Source organism: Camelus dromedarius, chromosome 1, assembly GCF_036321535.1.
Source record: "Camelus dromedarius isolate mCamDro1 chromosome 1, mCamDro1.pat, whole genome shotgun sequence".
NCBI classification, from domain to species: Eukaryota; Metazoa; Chordata; class Mammalia; order Artiodactyla; family Camelidae; genus Camelus; species Camelus dromedarius.
This window is the reverse complement of record NC_087436.1, coordinates 93,776,907-93,795,882: the sequence shown is the minus strand read 5'-3', so window position 1 is coordinate 93,795,882 and position 18,976 is coordinate 93,776,907. Positions and strand designations below refer to the sequence as shown.

The 18,976-nt window shown below is 45.6% G+C and overlaps 1 protein-coding gene across 14 annotated transcripts in view; it reads right to left on the bottom strand.

Moving 5' to 3' along the window:
- The window catches only part of APBB2 (amyloid beta precursor protein binding family B member 2), a 333,398-nt gene that overhangs the window by 19,684 nt on the left and 294,738 nt on the right, over positions 1-18,976 (bottom strand). Inside the window, exon 1 of one of the 14 annotated variants that reach the window (XM_031435550.2) lies at positions 15,109-15,237. The exons of 12 other annotated variants lie outside the window; for them this stretch is intronic. Coding sequence is in view for 1 of the 2 variants with exons in the window: in XM_010980367.3 (XP_010978669.1) it covers positions 3,341-3,396 (56 nt within the window). In the remaining variant the exon portion in view is untranslated. Of the gene's footprint in view, positions 1-3,340; positions 3,749-15,108; positions 15,238-18,976 lie in introns of those variants that run through there. One more of the 14 variants, XM_010980367.3, reaches the window with a different exon arrangement.

The window sequence follows — 18,976 nt, the reverse complement described above, 5'->3', positions numbered from 1 at the left end:
CTCTGCCCCCACTTCTCTCCTCAGAGCTGCCAGTGGTACTTGGGCTGCAGCTCCCTGGCAAGTGTTGGATCTCAGAGCTGAGCCAGGTTGGGATGGGCTTCCACGCCACCCCACGCCATGGATCAGGCACGCCATGGACCAGGCACCCCATGGTCATGCCTCCTACAGCACCTTGGCGTGGGCATCTATAAGACCACAGAGCTGGCCCAGATGTCCCACAAGGTCCAGTCAGAACAGGCACTGTCTTTTCCAACAGATTATTCTAGATGCCCATCAGTTGGAGACATTCTGTCTGACACTGAGCAGCAAGGACCATTTTTGTCCTCTGCTTACTCCCCGAGTGAGAAGCCATTTGCTAAAAGAGGTGCCACCCCATTTATTTTGTGCAGTTGGGGGATCCCTGTACTCCCTTTATAAACCAGTACGTGCAACATTTATAGCTGTGTCTCTTCCTTAAACTGTAACAGAAGTGAGGACCAGGGATCAACTACCTTTCACCATTTGCTGGCTGAGCCTTTGCATTTCTAACTCTTTTTGTTCCTCTCCTTTTGCTGTTCTCCCCAGTAATTATTCCCCCAGAGGACAGGCCTCAAGTTCTGCCAGGGAAAAATGTCAGTGCTAAGACATCTTACATGACAGCCTCAAATTTCTTAATGGCAAAGAAAAAGAACAAAAGATTTGCTGTTATTGTTCTCAGCTGAACAGCATTTTAATTGCCCTGCAGGGGGTTAATCCATCTTGCTGGAATGAATGAATAAACGAGTCTTTATTCAAACATGTTCTATTAACAAGTGGCCAAGACAGAACGGCTCACCCTTTCCCTAAATCTCCCCCTGCCTCCCCTGCAGCAACTCTCAGATAAATGAAATTTATGTGTATATCCCTCCTCAAAAGGAATTTAAGAGGCATCTACAGGCCTCTTAGCAGTCACGCAGGCTAACATTTCAAAGTCCCTCCTTCCACAGCAACCCAGACAGGGGTGCCCAGACTCTCTCAGTCGTACAAACTCTCATTTACTTAATGGAGCAGCCTCCTCCCTTGCTGGAACGCTCCCTGTGAATCAAAATATATCTTTTCTTAATGATGAATGGAAACTTGCCTCCCTGCAACTTTTGCCTATGGGATCAGGCTCCACTTTCCGGAGCAGCCCAGAACGAGCCACCCTTGTCAGCCACGTGACAACCCGGATGTGTCTGGCAGTGGCTCTCTCCCCTCTTCTGCTAGAGTCCCTCCATTCAGTCTCTCCACAATTTGGTAACATCTTTTACATAACCTGCATTTGCTCTGAGCAAATACATGTTTGATGCGGGGAATATTTGAAGGCTGGCACATGATAGGCCATTGATTAATGTTAGCTGTTATTATAAACCAGGGAAAAGAAGTCAAAGAAAAAGCCCACTTTGAAATACGGTCTCCTCAACCACAAGGGATGTTTTCATAAATCTTTGCACTGATATGAATATAAGAAGACTTGCTGAAATGTACCTGAAGACCCTTTCCTCCCAGCTTATCCTTCTGTAGAAGCGATAAGCGAACAGAGTCATTACCACCTCAGAGGACAGGTCCCACCTGCAAGGACGGACAAAAGAGCATCAAAGAGATTTGATCCAAACATTCCATTTCTAGCCCCTTCTCGATAAAGGGCCATCTCTCTTCTTTGTCTTGCCTGCACAGGGCCTACATGGAAGGGTCCTATTTTCAAGACTGCCTGCTCGTCTTTGCCTGACTGCCCTTATCTTCTAATTGCACTTGGAAAAATCCTGTTGGGGAGGAGGGGTAGGAAGAAAGTGGGGGGAGGGAGTTGAGAAATGTCCTCTTCCTAAATGGCTTATCCAGAAGGCTATGCACACACACATGGGCACGCACATGACTTTAGTTTTTTTAATCTTACCCAGTGGCACATGCACCACACACAGGCATCACTAATTTCCCAAAGCTCAGGCTCTAGTTTGGTAAACTCATCTTTCTTTTCCCTTCTTTGCAAGCTTAAAAGAGGCTAAGTTTGTAAACTCTGATAGGGGCATTTGAGCAACTCATCACCTGGGTAAACACACATTCTCCGCAGGGAATCCTTCACCAGGCACGTTCATGAGAGGTACAGACTGTGTACACGGCAGATTTCCAATTCTACCACCTGCAAATAATCCAGGTGGCTTGGGCGAACCAGAATTTGTAGTCCTCTCTAGAACAGTCTTGCTGTTAATATTCAGAGCAGCTGGCTCCCTGTGAGACCTGAATAAACACAGAGGGTGGAACCAGCAAATATCTGAAAACACCCTCACCACTGGCTCCGACAAGCCTTGTGGTTACTTTACATGAAGAAGCTCACGTTCAAACCCACAGTCTTCATCCTCCAGAACCTTCCCCTACCTCTGGGGCCAGAGCCTCCTCAAAAGCAATTAAAAAGTCAGTCATGCTCCCAAATTCTCCTAATCACACCCTGTGGAAGGCCGACCTCAGTACTGTTGCCCATCCAGCCTACGGTCTCCGTCCCCTCCGGCCACCAAGTCGTGACGGCAGCTCATCCTCGGGAGAAAGGCGGCCACCAGTCGGAGCTCAGCCCCAGCCGGAGGGTCACCTGAGACGGACTCTGGCACAAAGAGCAGTAATCACAGTCATTCTCCCAAGGAGAAAAATTCCAAAACTGTCTCCTTCCATCAGAAATGGAGCTTTTTATTAAGTGACAGAGCTGTGGAATCACGGAACTTAAAAGCCCCCAATCAACCAAATGGTCAGGCTGAGGTTCTGAGCACAGGAAACACACACACCTGAGGAATAAACGTCTTCCATTTCAGAGTCATGGCCTTTCTGTGGTTACGTTCTTCTGGATGTGGGAAGGGAGGGGAATTCCATACAGTTTGGCTAATAATCAAGATTGAAAGTGAGTTGGTCCTTCTGGCTACTGGCCTAGAGCCAACCTTACCTGGGAAACTATAGAGAAGTCATAACAAGCAAGTCCTAATATGAGTTCTTCTAGAAGCACGAAAGGTCTCCTCACACTTGAACCCTATTCCTATCACGCCTAGTACCTAACACACTGATTGGACTCTGCCCAGCCGTGAGCACGAGTGACCAAGTTCCTGTTCCTCTTAACCACCCTGCCCATCACCTGCCCCAGACAGGGTCAAGCAGCAGAGGATCGGGGACCCAGAGGCAATTTCACACTGTTTTAAGTGCAAGACACACAACAATGAGGATGAGAAAATGTTAAACACAACAAAGACAGCGATGGCTCTGAGGATGGCAACAGGGCATGAAGAGAGGGCATGAAGAAAGCACATGAGCTTTGCCAGACACTTAAGACAGCACGAAGGGGGAGAAGTGAACATCGGTTGGTTACCTCTCTCTGAATCCGGGAAGGCATGAGGGAACAGAGCAGAAACAACACGTTAGCATTCAGCCGGCATCTGGGAAATAACACCATCCCGATAACAGCAACTCTGAGCACGGACGTCCCATCTTATTTCCCAACTTTGCTGCAATTAATAGCCTTTCGGTGCTTATTTTAGCTGAACTCCCTCACACAGAAGTGTGTATTTTGAGCCACATTACGATGAAGCCAAGAGACGCCAGCTGAGTTTAGAGAGGCAACATATCAACCGGGGGAGGTAATCAAGCCTAAAATATCACAGTGAAATACAGGAAACTGCGGTGAACACCGGCGGAGTACTTATCCTCGTCTTCCACTCCTCCTGTTCCCAGTAAAAAAACATTTGGAAACAATGATATGGAAACAGCCTTACCTGCTTTATAACACTTCTGACATCCTATTCATAGAGCTACAACTTTATAATCCAGGTACTTTCATGGAAGTGCATCGAGAGAGAGCAACAGAGCAGGAGGGAGCAGAGACAGAGAGGCAGAGGTGGGACGAGGCAGGGCCAGTAAATGGGAGCATTAAGGTGAGGAGGACACAGACTTTGCCCTCCTTGGAGAGGAGCTGAAAGCAGTCTGGGATTTGGGGCCAAAGGCTTTGAGTCCATCCCCAGAGCTGCTCTGCTAATGAAGTCACCAAACCTCCCGAGCCAAGGTGCTCCCCACCGGCTTCTGGTCTCAGCACAGCCCATGTGAAGGGGCCCAAGGACAAAGCCTCAGGCATGCATTACTTGTGCCAGGCTGAGGAGGTGGGAGCACCAACACAAGGAGGAAAGGCAGAAGCCCGCTCTGTTAGGCGCCCTGTGGCCTGGGTCACAGAGCGGCCAGCAGAGCCCCGCGGAGATGAGAGCTGAAATCAGAGTGAAGAGCCAGCAGCCCCAGCGATCTGCAGTCACTGGGCAGAAAGGCGGAGCTGTCCCTCCTCATACAGAACAGCGGCCGTGACAGATTATTAAATGGGGGGAAGCAAACGACCTAAGCTGAAGATGTATGGTCTTAGAGGAAAACCAACATAAAAGTTTAAGTGTGTATTTTAATAAATGCATGGTAAAAAATCTGGAACAATTTAACATCCAAAGCGTCACCTCTTATCTGGAGGGGGGATTACAGAAGATTGTATTTAATATGTTTATTTGAATATTAAACAATAAGCACACATGACTTCTGTAATACAAATATGTCAGTATCTACCTCAATACTTGAGGGAAACCACTGTGATACGCATGCCCCAAGGCAGAGGTGACCACGCGGCAGTGTATGTGACCACCACAGTCACTCCCAGCGACTACTAACTACTGTTTCCTGAATTCTGGTTCTGTGTCGCCAAAACAGCAACCTGATAAGGTAAATACTACTGTTCTCACTGATAGAAACGGAAACAAGCTCAGAGAGACTGAGGGATTTAACCAAGGTCACACAGCGGTACCCGGTGAAGCCAGCATTTCACTGTAGGCCTGCGGGACTCTAGTTCTGGTCTTCTGAGAATGGGGACCTCATGCTTCCTCACAGCCCTGCAGAACCACCTCATGCTTATCTCCCAAATGAGCCAGCAGGTTGCTATGCACTGGTGTTCAAGATGGGGCAAAGGGTTTGCAACTGGGGTTTCAGATGAACAGGGGAACCCCCCTCCCTCTCTGTGGCCTGTGAACTTTTTTAGGGGGAGAAGGTGGCTGAAAGTTCCCAAGCAAGGCCCTTTGGTTGAGCAGGCAGAGCTGTGTTCAAATCCTGTTGGTGGCCGTGCCCTTTTGGGTCTACTACTGACTCTCTCTTTCCCCTGGGCTCCCTCTCTGTGCCAGGCACACCGTGTGGGATGGTGTGCCCCTCAGAACCTGCTTCCTTGTCAGGAAAAAAGGGACAAGGACTCCAGCTCAGGGTAATTATAGGAACTAAATTAAGTGAGACGGTGTGTGCAGAGAACGTCTGGTGTGTCACAAAGTGCAACAGACTGCATCACTGTAGCGATCATCACCAGGTCACTTGATGGTGTCATGTCAGCTGGGTCATGCTGGGCAGAGCGTGAGATGAAATGTCTCCCATGGAAGGGAGGGCACTTGGGGGAGTGTCTGTGGCCCTCCCCTCAGATTTGCTGGGTACCACTTTTCATAGCATGAGGTCACCTCTGGCACCTGTCCCTCTGCAGTGCCCCACTAGTAAAAAGCCAGTCTTTGGAGGCAATTTAGATTATCAGTAAAGGATCCAAAGTCCTGGATTCTAGTCTCAGTTTGAGCAAACACTCTGCAAATCACTTCACCTGAGTCCTGGGTTTTTCATCTCAGATCATTTGCTCTAGGAATCTCCCAATGCTCAGATTTTTATCAGAAAAGGATTCAAGTGCTTTGACTCTTACTACAAAGACGAACGGGCAGCATTTCTTTGATTAGTTTTTGATTTATGCCAGATGATTTTAATTTTTAATTCTTACTAAAAAGGCCATACCTAGCACACGTAGTATATTTAAGTAAACTTAAACCTAGACATTGGAGGATACCATTTGTTTCTTTTGTGTTTATTATTGGAGCCTTGGATATTTTAAATCAGACCTATTACTAGTGATTCACTTAAGAAAATAACATCAATACATAGAATACAATACAGTGCAATACTACTATGTTTTTTTCCTGAAGGCAGTACTCAGAAAATAACACTGTGAACTTTTAACAAGGTTAATTCTTTGGAGTTAATAGACACTGCTTGATTTAAGTGTTGAAGTAAAAACCAGCCATGAGTAGGGACTTCAGAGTGATTTTTGAAATGTCATTCAAAAAATGCAGAAGAGTCACAGTGACAGCTGTTCAACCAATCCAACACCTTGTAATGTGCAGGGGGAAAAAACAGCAGCCCGAAGCTGGGCTTCGGCAAAGGCCACGCCATTCTGAGGGTGGGGAGAGCTAAATTTAGAGTCAGGCACAAGCTTACTCCCTTCTCACTGTTCACGATGCCAGTCGGAAGACTCCAACCCCTCGATTAATTCCATACCAGCTGCAGGCCCCAAGGCTGCCTGGTCAGCATGCTCTTGGAAGCTGTTAATTGGGAAAATGAATGGAGGGGTAATTGGCAATGTTTTCATTAAGATAAGCCTGAAATAACAACTACTTGGCGTACGTAACTGCATCCAAATGAATAGGAAATTCCTCAAAAAAAAAAAAAAAAGCATACTAGAATGACAATGTCTAGTCCAGCTTTTTGGAAGAGGACGCATGTCCAATTCCCCAGCACAGCCACCTACTTCTTATGCAATGCACACCATCTACTTTTCACAAACTGAGCACATAAAGCAAAGACTTGCCAGGGTACTTCTCACTCCATTTTTGCAGAACTCTCTGCTTTGTGCTACTTTTCGATGCTTGTCTTTCGTCACTGAGAGTCTTTTAACCCTTCCGAGCACCAACACAGACCGGCATTATCCACATGGCAATGAAGTAAAAACATAAAACTTCACATCATGAAAACTCTCACACCAACTCCTGAACCTTACGGTTCATCTTTTTCCGCAGCTTCAAGTTCTTTGGTCTGTGACATTTCTTCACTGTTTGCCCTGTCTCAAGGCCCTTAGGCCCTCTGTTCTCCAGCTTCCTCAACTGTGAAATGGGAGCGACACTGGTACTCACCTCCTAAGGGTGCTGTGAGGATCACGTCCATGAATCTCTGTGAGACTCACAGCAGAGGTGTATTCAGTGTGGACCTGATGTGTACGATCAGCAGTGTGGTAACCATCTGAGGGTGCGAAAAGGGAGGTCTGCCGAGAAGATGTTTCTAACCTGTTCAGGGTCAGGGAGCCTTTTGGACTCTGATGAAAACACTCCAGGAAGAGATGTGCACAGACACCCAACTTTATACACCATCTCAAGGGGTGGAGGAGAAAGTCCAATAATCCCTGAAACTCATTCACAGACACCCTGTAGGTGAAAAACTTCTGAACTGAATTCTGAGTTTATGCCAATTACCGTCTGGTGTCCAGTGAATTTCAGAAAATTCAGCTTAGGGGAAGGGCCTGTCCTTCCCAGGACCAAACGGAGACAGAAAACCCCTACTCTGACAAGTGCACCTGACTTTGCAAAGTGAGTTCCCTTCCCACCTCATTGCTCCTGCAGCCTCTTCCCACAGCCCCCCGCTGGCACGACGAAACCTATTAACTGTTAGACATAGGAGCTGGAGTTCCAAATGGAGTAAGTGTGAAACTGAGGACCTAAAGTGGTTTAAGGTTATTGAAATTCAAGGCACATTTTTCTAAACAAAGGACTTTCTCATGCCACTGGGAGAGAAGACACAAGAGTTACCAGCCAGCTTACTAATGAGGGAAAAAGGATATTTGAGAGCAACAGGAAATGAGGATTTTTTGAAAGTCCATCTTTGAAGATAGCAAGAATTAACGAGAGTCTGCTTTCATCTGCGCTGTATTACAGTTTAAAAAAAAGAAAAAGAAAAAAAAACCTTGCTTCTCTGAATAGCTGAGCAGAAAGAGAATATGCACACACAATTTACATTTAGTTTTCAAGTGAGAGTTAACTTATGCCTTGTTACGGTTTCAGGGTATAAAGTTCAGGGTACAATCAAAGGATAAATTATGTAAAATATTCCTGAATTGTGAAACCATGGGCTGGCTTCCTTCCTGAAAGCAGAGATGGTAAAACCGAAACAAAACACTTGATACTCAGAAGGCCCCATCTGACAAGGTATACGAACAAGTGAACGTTCAAAGACAGAGGAGGGAAGATGACAGCTCCGCACGCTGGGAAAGTGGTTTCCATGCGAAGAAGGGCCGTGAGCTCACCAGCCACTGGCAGGTCCGAGGGAAAACCACAGCAAGCCTGTGGGTGAAGTCCCTTCAGCTCCATGCACCCAGCCTCACGGAGGCCTCATGTGGGCAAGGCACATTCTTAAATCCGTTTCTAAATTTTCAAGAGGCTTTAGGGCTCTCCCTATATAGCCAATCCCCATTCCGTTGTGCAGACAGAAGGAATACTAGTGTAGATTAGCACAAAAAGCCAAGACATTTGGCCTTCATTTGAATTTTGGGAACTTATATGTAGACACAAGTATTTCTGATACTCTGTAAACTCAATAATGGCCACACAACCATAGACGTCAACACGAGGATGACTGAGCGCTAATAACAAAACAACAGTAGCGGTTCCTATTTTATTCAATCTGCCACCCAGCCAGGCTCTGTTCTTGGTGCACATTAATGCCAAGCCACACAGTAACCCTGCAGGGGAGCCTCATGACTCTCACTTTATAAATGTGAATCTAAAGTTCAGGGCATTGAACTTGCTCAAAATCTCCACCGCCAGAAAGTGGTGGATCCACAAAAGGAAGACAGGCTGGCCTGGCCGGACTTGTCTTTGCTGTGTTCTGGGGGCACCTGGCACTGCCTCCCTCCCAGCGGACAGGCTCTCCTCCCTTCTCAGCTCCTGTCTCTGTCTGTGTCGGGTCTTTGGTTCCACCACAGCAAGATGGGATGAAGTGCCAAAAACGAAGTGCTGTGCTTGATCTAGATAACTTTCCAGGGCAAAGGCCGAGGAGTTCATCCTTCACACAGCAGCTGCTTATGCTGTTGCTCTCCTGCTTATGACCTGCCCCGCCGTCCATCTCTCTCTCTGACCTCACTTCCTGCCTCACCCACACCTGCTAGGCTCCACTCTGTTCACAAACACGCACACCTGTTTCTGCCTTGGAGCCTCTGTGCTCACTGTTTCTGCTGTCTGGATGCTTAGTCCCCCAGATCGCCCATGAAGGACTCCTCCTTGCCATCATCACCTCCAAAAGACCCTTCCGGACCACCCAGTCACTGCCAACACTCAAGGCATCTAAAACCAGCCTGCTTATTTGTTTGCTGTCTGTCCTTCCTTCTCCCCAACAAAAAAGGAAAATCCATGTGATCAGGAACATTTCTGCCTTGTTCACTCCCCACTGTGGGTAAGTGTTCACCCAGCACTGTCTGGCACATAGTAGGTAATCAATAAATATTTCTGAATAAAAACTATGTGATGTAAAAAAGGACTCCCCGCTCCTCCTGACTGATCATCTTGGTAAGGGAACAGCACTGTTAGTAACAGGCAGGTAGCTGGGTTTCTTTTTCTCTTGTTATTGTTTATCACAGTCGGCACTTTAAAAATGACTTTAGTTCACATTTTGTTTTCATGTCATCTGAAACAACGTTAATAAAACATATTTTATCTGAATGGACAGGAGGCGAGTTCTGAGAAGATTATTAATCTCTTGTGACTTGATTTGAAAGCAAAGCAAATCTATACTCTGATCATCTCTAGCAGAAACAACGTTTCCAGAACCCCTAACTAGATTCCTTCTTCATAGGATCTGTCTAAATGAAAAACGGCTCCTCTGCTCCTGAAGAAATCAATATATAAATTTCCCTTGTATATTGATTTCTATCAAGATATACCGACTCCCCAGATAATTTTCTTTATATTTGTACTCTAAGAGAAATAAACTTTTATCATTTAGAGAAAAGACCCCAGACAACACATTTCCATGCATACAGAGGCAGAGGAAGTATGGAGAGCTGGGCTAAATATAAGGCAGCACAGAGCACCCCTGCACCCCCAGAGGGGCTACGCTACCTCCGCAGGGGTTAACTTCTTGATTCAGTTTGAAAGACACATCTTTCCCATTCAGTAAGGCTACTCTTTACACACAGCTAGCCTTCTTATTCCAGCATCTTTTTTTCTTTTCCATCAAATATGATAAATCTGTACAAAACAAAACCGCAATTCTATCATGGTAGTAGCATGTTTTTCCTGTCTGAGTTTATCTTTTATTGTCTATATGTCTTCATATTCGACAAACAGAATTAACATGCCATCTTGAAGAAGCTCAAGCGTGGGCTTGGGGATGTTCGAATAATGGCCTGCCACCGAAGTACCCCTAACAGCCTGACTTTCGTCAGGAACACTCTCTGGAGACCAGTTTTCGGGAAACCATAAAGCTGCCCAAAGGTGTCTGAGCCTTCTTCCTTCCAAAGGACAAGGTCTCTGTTTTACTGGTCACTGTGGTTTCCACTCAAGTCCTGTAACTCAGGGGTGGCAAATGATGGCCCCAGGATCGCAGTCCATCCGCCCGCTGCCTGTTTTAACAAATAGAGCGTCTCAGGAACACGGCCGCACCCCTTCACGTGCTGGTGCCTGCGGCTGCTTCTGTGCTACCACGACAGCGCTGAGAGCCGCAACAGAGACCACAGAGCCCCAAATACTGAACATCTGGCCTTTTACAGAAAAAGTGTGGAACCCCACTCTAGTGACAACGTGATTCAAGGGTGCAACATACAACACGGACAGACACTGAGATTAGGACCAGCTGAAAAACATGTGGAGCCCAGAGCAAAATGAAAATGCAAGGCCTACATGAAAAATTATTACAAATTTCAAGATGGTACCAGCAGAGCAGTAAACCAAGCGTGCATTAAACCCATGCGACTGGCGGAGGTGGTGGAATAATCCTTGTTACAGGCGACAAACTCCAGGGCCAGCTGGAAGCTATTCCACCCAGATGCAAGAGTAAGAGCTCTTCCAGTTTGCAGCTGCTTTAGAATGAAAATATCTTTTGCTCAACTAAAATCTTACACGGATGCCCAGCCTGGGTCAGATCAACATGGATCTCTATGCTAGCCGTTTTATTTTAAAAGAGTCACTAGCAGACTATGACTCTTCTTAGAATGTTTTTCTTTTCTTTTCTTTTTTGGAGGGGGGGTGGCAATAAAAAGCAAAACACATTAGACTCCTTGAAAACAGCATTTTCATGTAACCTGGCAAACAGATGCATGCTTTGACATGACAGAATCAGGCCAAATCAGCCCGAATTGTCAACCATGCTCTCTGCAGCTGCTTCTCCTCTATCATAATTATTTCAACTGTCATAATTTATTCATCCCCAGACATGCTTACATGTTCTAGAGTAACCACTCCAGGCTTCCAGGTCACAGGGGATGGCAGCCCCAGTGACTTCTGCCCCTTCTCGTCTGCCTAAAATTCTGACTGCAGAAGGGATATTTTCTACTTGTGTTTCTATTTTTGTTTTTTTGCAAGCCCAAACCAAAGTTGGTTTCAAAACCAAAGTTGACTGGCAAAGACATTGTAAGCTTTCATGTTTACAAATCTGAGGCTAGAAGGTGGGGCCAAAAAATCCCATCAGAGACCAAATATTTCATTTCTCTACTTGTTAGATACAAGGACATGGCTTTTCTAGCTTGCAAAATGCACAGTGAATTTCCTGCAAAGTTACTAAGGAATTTTACTCTTTCTGATTTGAAATAGATATGGAACAAGTTTTATTTACAACAGACTACCAGTTGTTGGAACGATGCTGGATGTTGTCTCTGAAATAAACAACTTCAAATGCAGTTATCAATGGTTTCTTATAAATCTGGAAGCAAAGGTAGAGTAACTCCATGTGGATTAAAGCTTAAACCTGTCTTCTTTCTTACTTTGATCCTTTATTTTTATGACAGAACACAGAAAATGCTCAAAGGTCTGATAACAGTTGAGAAGGACAGTCAGGGCACTGAAGGGTGAAAACATCCCGGAAAGATGGCCAAATGCACAGCAGTTCACTGGAGGATAAAACAAAACTAAGTCAAGGTCTTGGTAAAACACACATGGAAAGTGAGTTGCTCCACTGCTTAACTGTCTTTATACATTCTTTTTATTAATATGTATTTCCAACAGAAATAAACAATGAATCTAAAAACCCAGGTATGGTCCTAGATAATGACCCCTTCTGAATCTTCTACAGTCAACCCTTCCAGTTCAATCTCCACAATCAACTTCCCCTCATCCCCTCTGCCACTACTTGATCTTTTCTGGACCAGGACTTGCTAACTGGTCCCCCAGTTTCCACCTCAGCTCCCGACATCAATGTCCCTTAACAGCATTCACTAAGATCTTGCTTTATGAAATAACTTAGATCATGGCACGCCTCTGGTTACCACCCTTCAGAGACTTCTCACGGAATTAAAAAGAAAACCTGAACCTTCCACCATAACCAAAAGCCCTGCATGATCTCGTTTCCCTCCACCACCCCGGTCCCCAACTTCCTCTTCCACCCCAGCACACATCATTGGCCTCCTTGCTCCCAGCTCCAGCCACGCTGGCCTTTGCCTTGCATCCTTGAACATGCTGAGCACCCCTCATCCCCCGACCTTCCCTGTTCCTCCTGGCTTCTCCTCAGCCTTCAAGCTCAGCTCAAATGACACCTCCTAGGATTGGCCGCCTCTTGGTGTCCCCTTTCCCCAGAGGTACTCTCTCTGCTGCATGGTGCTGTTGACCTCACAGGATTTATCATAATCTATCGTATCCTGCTTCCTGAATCAGTTTTCCAGTTTATCTCCTGCCTCTCTGAACCCTGTCTCATTCCTGCATGTACCTCACGAGATGCCTGACACACAGATGTTCTACATCTGCTGAACAGAAAATTAATCTGTAGACTATAAATGCCAAGTAACGTGATAATCATAGTTAAACCCTAAAAACAGAAAATGAAATATTTCACCTACACTCATTCATCTGCCCATCCAACAATTCAATTATTTATGGAGAGCATCCTATGCCAGGTACTATGTTAAGTATAGAGGAATTCAAAGGGCTAAAACTTTCTTTAAAATGTTACATTCGAGCACTTGAAAAGAACAAATTACACTACTATTTAGTATGTTTTCACGTGACCCTAGGGATTTGTGGAAAAGTCTGAAAACCCAACAAGTAAGAAATGACACATCATCAGTTGACTACCCCCAATCCATGAGAAGTAGAGAGTGCACAACAGGGGTTTTCCAACTGTGTTCCAGGTCTCTCAACCTAGAGGTCACCTCTTGACACCTGGGAGACTGGGGACAGATGTAAAGTTTTGCTCAGTCGGTGGAAGAGAATGAAATTCATTTCCCTGAGGGGCTATTCAAGATGAAAGCCATGGAGATGAGCCTAGGAGATGGCAGGAATGATAGTTTTTGAAACAGACCGGAATCCAAAAAACAATGCCACTGTTCAAGCTCTTTTAGAACTCAGCTTCTGGCCCTCCTTGCAGTCCCAGACTCCTCTGAGAGGTATCCATGATCAAGGCAAGCAGATTCGAGAAGACTGAGCCCAGCGCAGTGCCCCGCTGGTCTGGTACCTACAGCCCTGGGTGCAGCTGACCTCCAGGGCAGCAGCCAGCAGCCACACCCTCTTGGCTCAGCTCAGGGTCATCCGCACTGCTTCCCAGGAATGCTCCCGTTCAGAAGACCTGAAATGGGCCCTATGCCAGCACAGTGTGAGCTCTAAGAAAGCAAGAAGTTACTTGTATTTACCACTTCATCATTAGTGCCAACGCCAAGCACACAGCAGTGTTCAATAAATGCTTGTTAAATAAACTATCCCCATTGCTCAAAAGCCAGGACTTGCTAGAATGACAGAAAAACTCATAAACAAACCAGCAGCTCTCAGAAGGGTGAGGTTCCTGACCAGACCAGCACATACCCCACACCTTCACTCTGAGCCAAGAGCAACAGCAGCTTCTTTGACAATAATGCCTGATGCCTTGTGGAAAGTCTTTCCCCTATTACACTTTTTATGCAAATTTCACTTTGGACAACACAGCCACAGATAACTTCCAAAATTATAGGTGAAATTTACAAATACAGATTTAGGGCTGTTCTCACAATACATTATGCTTCTAACTTCTTGGGAAAGGCCTCAGGACACCTTTGTCCTGAAAAGCTTCATAAAGCAAATAATAACTCAAAAGCAGTAGCAAAGATCTGAACTTTAGGGAGAAAACTTAAAAACTGTTTTTGTGTCAAAGTAAGGTTGGAGGAAGGACTGATCACTCAATGGTCTAAGAAAACTGGAAAGAGAACACGAGGAAAGCAGGCGAAATCCACCATTCATGACACAAGTCAAAGCCAGGCTGCAGCTGATGTTATAAAAAGAAAGAAAAGACTAATAGGATTTCCTCCTCCCCCGCCTCCTCCTACCCAACACAGTAATGAAGATTCACAGCTAACATATTAACTAGGGAATCAATAGACGTGCTCAGATACAGTATTGGTACAGGAAAACAGATAATAGATAGAAAAGACACGGATAGCCTGAAGATCCAGTCAAGTGTTGTGTGCAATATTTAAATCATATTTTTCTTAAAAAACAAAACAAAAACCTACTTCAGGGCCAAGAGCAAGCACGTGATAAGTTGGCTGCTTTTCTACATTTTGAGAATTTGAGACATTTTCTCAAATGGAAGTCACACCAATGTTGTTGTCCTATAACCAAAATTTTTGGAACTGCAGTCTTTCTACACCAAACATACTGCTTTTAATTCAAAAATCAATTACCAAATCCTGCGATATTTTTCACTCCTAATACCGACAAAAAGACATACATGGGGATTCATCATAGGGCACGTGCGATGAATGCACTCACTGACTCAATCATAACACTGGGCTCAACAGAAATGACCAGCGCAGACCATCCACTGAACAGCTTCCTGCCACGCTGGTAAACTGGATCAAAAGACTCCTCTACCTTCCCCGCATTTCATACAATCCTCACCCTTCCCTCCAGCAAAATCGAAAGACCCCTCCTCAGCCCTCCTGGCCGCCCCCAGCTAAGCGCGGACTCTGAGGAAGGGAGGGCGCAGCCTTTGTCCCACGGGCCCCCCGGGCGCGAGCTCGGCCGCCGACCCCGCTGGTTACCTCCGCGCGCACCTGCAGACAAAGGCGCGCCGCCTCCTCCCCACGTCCCTCACCTCGGCCTCCGGGCGGCCCTGGGTGAGGATGCCGCTCGCGCTCGGGGCCGAGGCCGGAGTGCGGGCACCAGCCACCCCGGAGGAGTCGCTCACACCAGCAGCGGTGCGTCCCTTCCGTCTCAAGTTGAAGCGGGTGCAATCCGCGCCTCCCCGCGCCCGGCCCGCCCGCCGCCGTCCATTGGCTGCCGGGGAGGCACGTGGGCCGCCGCCCCGCCCGCCGCCCGCCAGGTGCCCCCGCCAGGTGCTCCCAGCCACCGGGACCGGCCTCAGAACCTGTAGAGAGGGGCGGAGTACCCCCATCCCAGCATACTCCCATTCTAGGACTAATATTTCCCTTTTTGGACTCCCAGGACCTGGAAAATTCATTCTAATCCCAATGAACCTCTAAAAAGTTAACATCCCTGGCCTGGGGTTCTGGTTTCTCACACGACCTGCCTGATCTGTGCCAGGGAGATGGGGTGAGAGAGGGGGCGTACTGCAACCCACAGCCAGAACGCCTCCCCGATACCACAACAAAGCAGAAACAAACTGTAGCTTGCTCAGTCAGGCATCAAGTTTTGAACTAAGCTGAAATGTATTTTTTACAGATTCCCTACCAATTTACACGGAACACTTAATACTGGCTCACTCTTCCACACCTTCCCCATCCCCGTCTCTCTTAAGTCACCTTTTATTTACTGCTGACTTAGCCAAGATGACACTGGCACCACAACGTTGTCATCTCTAGCTAAGAGCCCGTCCCCTGCCCCACCATATACATGGAAGCACAAGAGCGTCCCGCTAGCTAAGTGACAGCATTTCAAACAAGAGTGCTGGCCAGCCACTGGCCACAATAGTTTTGAAAGTAAAATCCAGTCTCTTACTGACTATATCCTGTGTATACTGAAAGTATTTCCTATTTCTAATTGTTTCTGGGCAAGAATAAGTTAATATGATTGAGTGATTACAAAATGAAACAGGCAGGGGACATCAGACATGTTTTCTGCCAAAATCGAAGTTCAGTACACTCCTTTCATAGAGGAAGGAACAGAAAATACAAAATACACATGCAAAATCAAGGGACTAGGTAACTACTAAAAGGCCTTGTCTGGGTTTAGTAAAACACACCACAGGTGTCCTGGAAGCTCTTTTTAATGTTCCTGTTTTAAAAGAGGCTTAAATATCTCACTCATTCAACATTTATTAAGCTCCTCCTAAGTGCCAGGCTCTGTGCTGACAACTCCATATTGGGCTTTTCTGGTTAACGATTGTCTTTCGAGGGAGGCGTGATTTAATTCATGGTGTACTTAATCTATGACCGGTAATACCTCAGTTATTTAGAAGAGTTGTTTACAGTGAAGTGCTTGGCAACCACAATTGTTTGGCAGACACCTTCAACTAGAAGTGAGAGTGGGTTTGAGTCTTGGGGTTCAGCAGTCAGAATAGGTATTACCAACTCTGGAGACATGAACCGACTTCCCAGGATTGCACCTGTCACTCCTTCAAAGGCTGCCCTTCCTTCCTTACACGTAATTTCTAGTAGTCTGGTTATCTGAGTCTCTGCCTATAGCCAAGTGGAAGCAACAAATCAGATGGGGCTGCCAGATGCCCACAGCCAAGGGTCTGCTGGCAGGAAAGTCATGCCTGACAAGACCTGCCAACTCTACCTCCTACTGCTCTCCAAACGTGCCCCCTCTCGCCTGCTCCCCTGCTACCACCTAGCTCCAGCCACCATCTTCTCCCATCGGGATGGTCACAGTAGTCTTCTAACAGTCTCTGAGTGTTTACTCTTGTACCCAACTGGCTATTCTCACAGCAGCCACACAAGTGACCCTTTTAAAAATAAATCACAAATCCAAGCATCCACGATCCTGCTTTAAACCTCTACAATGGTATCCCACTGATTGAAGACAAAGTCTATAATCATTCGCAGGGTGTCTGAGGCCACCTGGGATCTGGTCCCTATTTTCTCTCTAGTTAATGCTGCAACCACATCCCTCCTTTTTCTGTCTGCTCCAGTCTCATCTCCTCCCAATTTCTGGACCACATTCAGCTACTTCCCAACTCAAGGCCTTTGCACCAACTGCCTCCTCCTCCTGGAATGCTCTTCACTGCACCACTCACTGGGCTAATCTCTCTCATCCTTCAGGTTCCAGGCCACTGCCTTGGGAAAAACTTCCCCACTGACAGAACTGCCCACCTCACAACCCTAAGCATCTGGACTCTTTCTGCATAGTCCTCATCTTCTTCACTTTATGGTGAGTTTTATAAACTTATAGTAGTGTCTGGTTTTGTTCCTGTAAAGAATTCAGCTTTGGCCAAAGAGAGGTCTTGCCTTTGCCCTTGGCTTCTGGGAGGAAATCCGTAAGGGCATGGAATGTCACACCTGATGTGAGTGTTTTTGTTTTCCTGGGGGTCTTGGGTCACACCAGACAATCTAACAATGTGATTTAGGGTAGGGGCTTTGGGTCATTCAGCATCAATTCCACCTCTGAAGGAGCTCAGCCAGGAGGGTGGTCAGCCATGTCTATGTGATGGAGCCCCAATAAAAATTCTGGACACCAAGGCTTGGATGGGCTTCCCTGGTTGGAGACACTCTATGCGCACTGTCACATATCAGTGCTGGGAAAGCTATGCGGTCCAGACTCCACGGGGAGAGGACCATAGAAGCTCTGTGTATGGATCTCTCCAGGACTCTGCCCTATGTACCTCTTCTCTTGGCTAAGTTTAATCTGTATCCTTTGGCTGTTAAAAAAAAAAAAAAAACCAACAAAACAAAGCAAAGCAAACCCCATAACTGTGAGTATATAACTTGCAGTGATTTCCTGTGAATCCTTGCAGCAGATTATGAAATCTAAGAGTGATTTTGTTCCCCACTGTATGTTCAGCAGCAAGCACATTCCCTGACACACAGTAAGTGCTAAATACCTTTAATAGTAATCAAATTTAATAAATCAATATTTTTATGGGTACTTTTAAAATGAGCATGTAATTGGCATGTAATGCCTTTATAATTTAAGGCATAAATGTCCATTTTGCCAACTCCTACTTTGGAGTCAAGGTCCAGATCAAAAGTCACCTCTTCCCTGAAGCCTCTCCCTATTCCCCAGGGCCCACCATTCTTGCCTCTGTGTTTTCTGACCTCTCTCTTCCTTAAGAGCAATCAGTGGTACCGAAATGTCTATTTTTGTGAAGGACTTATGTTAGATCAACTCTGAATCCCTAGCATTGGGCATGGTGCTTACCCAGAGCAGGTATACAAAAGGTGTTTGTAGAATGAAGGCAATTTTTAAAAAAGGGTTTGGTTTATTGAAGGATAGGTTCAGTTATCTGAAATTATGGTGCATATTTCAGCTCATTCCCTGAAAAATAAAGTAGCTATTACTGTAGTAACTGAGTTTATAATGGTGTTCTACTCTATTATTTTCTTTTTTCCTTTCTAAAAATAAAAATGTTCCTCAAAATTAGTATCCATATTAAAAACCTGACATGCCTTAAATAAAAATATGGAAGCAGATCACCAAACTTTTAAAAGTCATCTGACTCCCTAATTAGAATGAAATATTACAGTTTATTTACATAATACATTAAGAAAATTTAAAAAAATCCAACCATTAATCTTACTCTCCTCTGTACAAACCTAATTGAAAATTCAAAGAGCACACCAATAAGTTATGGTGTCTGCAAGTAGCATAGAAAAATCAATTTTATTTCCTTCAGACCTGCATTTAAACTGGATAATAACTGCTATAATGTGCAACAGCTATAATCCAATTTCAATTTGTTTGATTAGATGAGTATCAACATTAAACAAAAAAGTCACGGGATTGTCATAACAACGTTCAGACTGTTAACTCATTATAGAACAAGGCATTTTAATTTCCTCCTA